Genomic DNA, 3905 nt, shown 5'->3' on the forward strand with positions numbered 1-3905 from the left:
TGACACACGTACCTGACGTGGCGGGCCACCCTACGCATGGGCCTGCTGACTCTGGTCGGTCTCGCCTCACGTTGCTCCTACTCTATGCTACGCGGGCGCCACGCACAAGGTTACTTCTCTCCTTCTCAATTTCTTCCCATTTGATCATATTCATCGCCATCTTGTTTGTTTTTTGCTACTGCTTTTGGCCGTGGAATCCCTCTCGTGCCCCTCACTCACACGACAGACAGACGACAGCATATGATCATTTCCACGTCTGATAGATCGGTTCACTACACTTGAGATGCATGCATGGCTGTCGCAGGCACCGTGACTAGCAACAGTAAAATTGTAGTAATGTCTGCATCTTCGCCTGGAGTTGCACCACCTTTTTTTAATGCAAGTTGGACCATTATTGTACCAATAATACTAATAAGAAAAAAAAGACCACAAGTGGCATAGGTTAATTTGTCCAGACCGACCGGTCGCACCTGTAATTTGGAAGGTGACATGTGCCCAGTTGTAGCAAAAAAAAAGAGCCAGGGAATGAAAATGGCAGAGAGAATGGGGCTAGCCAGCAATGAAAACATGCCACAGGAATTTTTCAAGGCAGGACAATGCATGGCTCATTCGAAAGTGATACTCCCACTTAGCATGAGCTTCATTATGAATCATATCTCTCCACCTGATTAAGCCACTTGGAGTATCCCAGACCCTATAAAACCGCAGCACCCAGCTCTTCCCTCCTCCCTCCCTAGCTCCCACTCCACACAGAGACCAGAGACGCCCCCTGCTCTCATCTCATCTTGTCCCACAGAGAACCAACGAGGAAAATGCCGCGCCACCTGCTGCAGCAGTCCGTCGACCGCCTCGCCGCGCTGGCCGCGCCTCCGGCGGCCGCCATGGCGCGCGGCGGGACGAGCGTGCACACGGACACGCTGCTCATCCTGGCGGCGGTGCTCTGCTTCCTGCTCTGCGTGGTCGGGCTGGCCATGGTGGCCCGGTGCTCCCGCCTGTGCAACCCCTCCGCCTTCTCCGTCGACGCGCCGGGGGCAGTCGCCGCGCCGTGCAAGGGGATCAAGAAGAAGGCGCTGCAAGCGCTGCCCACCGTGTCGTGGCGGCCAGAGCAGGAGAAGAATGATGAGGAGGCGGGGGAGCGGCCGGAGTGCGCCATCTGCCTGGCGGAGTTCGCGGGCGGCGACGAGGTGCGCGTGCTCCCGACGTGCGGACACGGTTTCCACGCCGCCTGCGTGGACGTCTGGCTGCTCTCCAGCTCCACCTGCCCCTCCTGCCGGCGCGCCCTCGTCGTGTCGCCGGCGCCGTTGGCAACCGAGTCGCCCCCTCCCCAAACATGTTGCGAGCGCGCCGACGTCCTTGCGGCGCAGGCCTCGGCCGCCGTCTCTGGCTCCGGCCGCTGCCGGCCGTCGGCACAGTAGCGTCTCCGCCGGAGCAACTTAGTATGCTCGCAACGTGCATACGACACACACACACGTGACACGTATATAGCCGCTCTTTGTCAATAGATCTTGGCCAGCAGGTAGTACGTACGTATACGTACAAAATGCAACTGTACAGTGTGCGAGATGGCGCATCTCGCTTGATTTGTGTTGGTAACATTATCACCCATCGGTAAATAGTTTCAAATCACCTTCTTTTTTCCGACGGTACTTTCAAATCAATTTCATCAGTTCACAAAAAGAGTAGGAACTCAGAAAGTGAAAAAGGAATATACAGACGTGGGTGCTGTAGGTCGTGGCATACATAAAGCGCGCGTACGGCAGCTACGCTTTAGGTAAAGATCATCGTCGTCACTCGTCACCAGGACGTGTTCATGTGGACCGACCGGTCGCTTTACCGCAAGAGGGGCGGCGAAGTGTGATCAAGTGCCGATCATGGCGGCGGCGCCGCGGTCGTGCTCACCCCCGTCGCGTCGTGGCCGGCATTCGGCAAGGTGGTGGCGCCGGGCACGCACGCACGCCGGATATTTTAGGCCGTGATGTGATGTGCCGCGATGCGGTGGGTACAGTACGTACTCCGGGCTGCACGGACACGTGTGCGTACGGACGGAGGACGGCGGCCCCATCGCTGGTCGAGGGAGGTGCTCTCGTGCGGTTCATCGCCATCCGTCGACGGTCGACCCCGCCGAGGAATGATGATGGGCTACCCATGCAAGCAGATGCAACAACTCTCCACCTAATTTCCACGTCAAATCAAACCGCCTCGAGTGTTTCCTCCACCTCCGGCGCTCCATACCTTGGCTACAATGTTTCTTCTCTGGCCCCGGCGGCGGCGGCATGCATGGATCCACGTCGGCCGGTAGAAGAGCGAGCCTTTTCCGATCAGGAGGCCCCGGCGGCGAGCGAGGAGCTACCAATCAGGAGGGAGGGTTTATGGTAGGAGTAAAATTTTGTGATGGGTCTAGTAGGCACTGCGCTTTACAAATCGGCTTATCGTCTCCTTTTCACGTACGCATTGCTTTGTACGTAGTATTGTTTGTTCCCTTTTCGATGCCATTAGTTCTACTCACCATGATTGTCATCTAGATAACAAGTGGGCAAAGAGTAAAAGAAACGTGACCCAATTAGACCCAAAGCGCAAAGGCAGAGGGGAGGTGGAAACTCGGGGAGGGGGCATGTCCCAACTCCCAACTCGACCGGTAGAACGGGCCGCCGGCCAGCCGGCGGGGGCGTCCATCCATGGCTAGCTGGGGTCGCCTCGCCACTAGGCTACACTAGCTCCACCTGATCGCCGTCGATCGTCAGTGGCGGTTTTAGGCCGCACGCCAATCTCGACGAACCAATTTCTCCCGTCAGCTTTGTTTGCTTGTTTGTAGCTTTTGATTGATTAGAGCATCTCTAGCGGATACTGCAAAATGGCCTCTGGAAAATACATTTTAAGGCTCTCCCAAAAATGATTTTTCGGTACCACCAAGGCTCTGGCGAAACAGATTCGCAAAACCGTTTTCGGGGTTTTAGGCAAATTCATACAATACAATAATCATCTTAATTACAACAAATGTTTAAATGCGAATAAATTAAACAATAACAAATCGTTTGAAATGAAAAGAATTGTTCAAATCACACATGAATACAAATAAAATCAAATGAATAAAATGAGAGTGTACTAGGAGTGAAAGCTCCCGCTCCTTCGTCGGGCGCGCGATGTTGGACACCGCTGATGCCGCCATGCTCCAAAGCACAGGAACGAGCTTCCGCCCACGCGCAGATGAATCATGTGGGGATGGACAGGAGGCTGGAACAGTAATGAGCTCCGGGGAGAGAGCTTTGCCACCGATGCCGCCACCTTTTCTTGGGGGCTGATGTGTGAACTGAGGGAGAAAAGGAGGATATATTGGCTGGCAAAGACATTATTAATGGTTCCGATACCTAGCGGCAGAGAATCCATCGTCCATATCTGTGTTGTGATTCGTGTTGGGACCCACCTATTAAATATCAATTGTTGCTATACAAATGAGTTTGCTGCAATATACTCCCTCTGTCTCGAATTACTTGCCGTATAAATGGGTAGAAATTGATGTACTATCTAGAACTAAAAATACGTCTATATACATCCATTTCTACGAAAAGTAATTCAGAATGAAGTGAGTACATAGTAATACGGCCGACATGCACAGGCTTTTGTCGGGCAGAGTAGTAGAGTCGAGGGTTGCTTTTGTGAGAAGAGTACCACACACGAGGGATGGGTGGTGGCTAAGATGGCAATGGGGCCATGAAACCCACGCCCTCGCGTTTTTTTTTACCCTATTAGGGGACGGTAATGAGCGTGTTTCTAAGCCCATGGGGCTGCTGCTGGGTAAATTATAAAATCTGGCTCATCTCCCAGGTTTAAACCCGTTCCAGCAGTACCCAAACCCGAAACCCGCCATACCCATGAAATTGTTGAGGTATGGACCCTGGAATAGACAT

At 53.5% G+C, this 3905-nt stretch overlaps 1 protein-coding gene across 1 annotated transcript; it reads left to right on the forward strand.

Moving 5' to 3' along the window:
- The first annotated feature begins 726 nt into the window (after positions 1–726).
- On the forward strand, positions 727–1656 carry LOC109772286 (RING-H2 finger protein ATL80). Its single transcript, XM_020330971.4, has one exon. The coding sequence runs from the start codon at positions 813–815 to the stop codon at positions 1413–1415; it is 603 nt and encodes a 200-aa protein (XP_020186560.1). The 5' UTR covers positions 727–812; the 3' UTR covers positions 1416–1656.
- The last annotated feature ends 2249 nt before the right edge of the window (positions 1657–3905 follow it).

Source organism: Aegilops tauschii, chromosome 5, assembly GCF_002575655.3.
Source record: "Aegilops tauschii subsp. strangulata cultivar AL8/78 chromosome 5, Aet v6.0, whole genome shotgun sequence".
Lineage (NCBI taxonomy): Eukaryota > Viridiplantae > Streptophyta > Magnoliopsida > Poales > Poaceae > Aegilops > Aegilops tauschii.

Bases quoted from the DNA above. Each gene is read 5' to 3' on its own strand.
- LOC109772286 (XM_020330971.4), top strand. From the start codon at position 813: ATGCCGCGCCACCTGCTGCAGCAGTCCGTCGACCGCCTCGCCGCGCTG.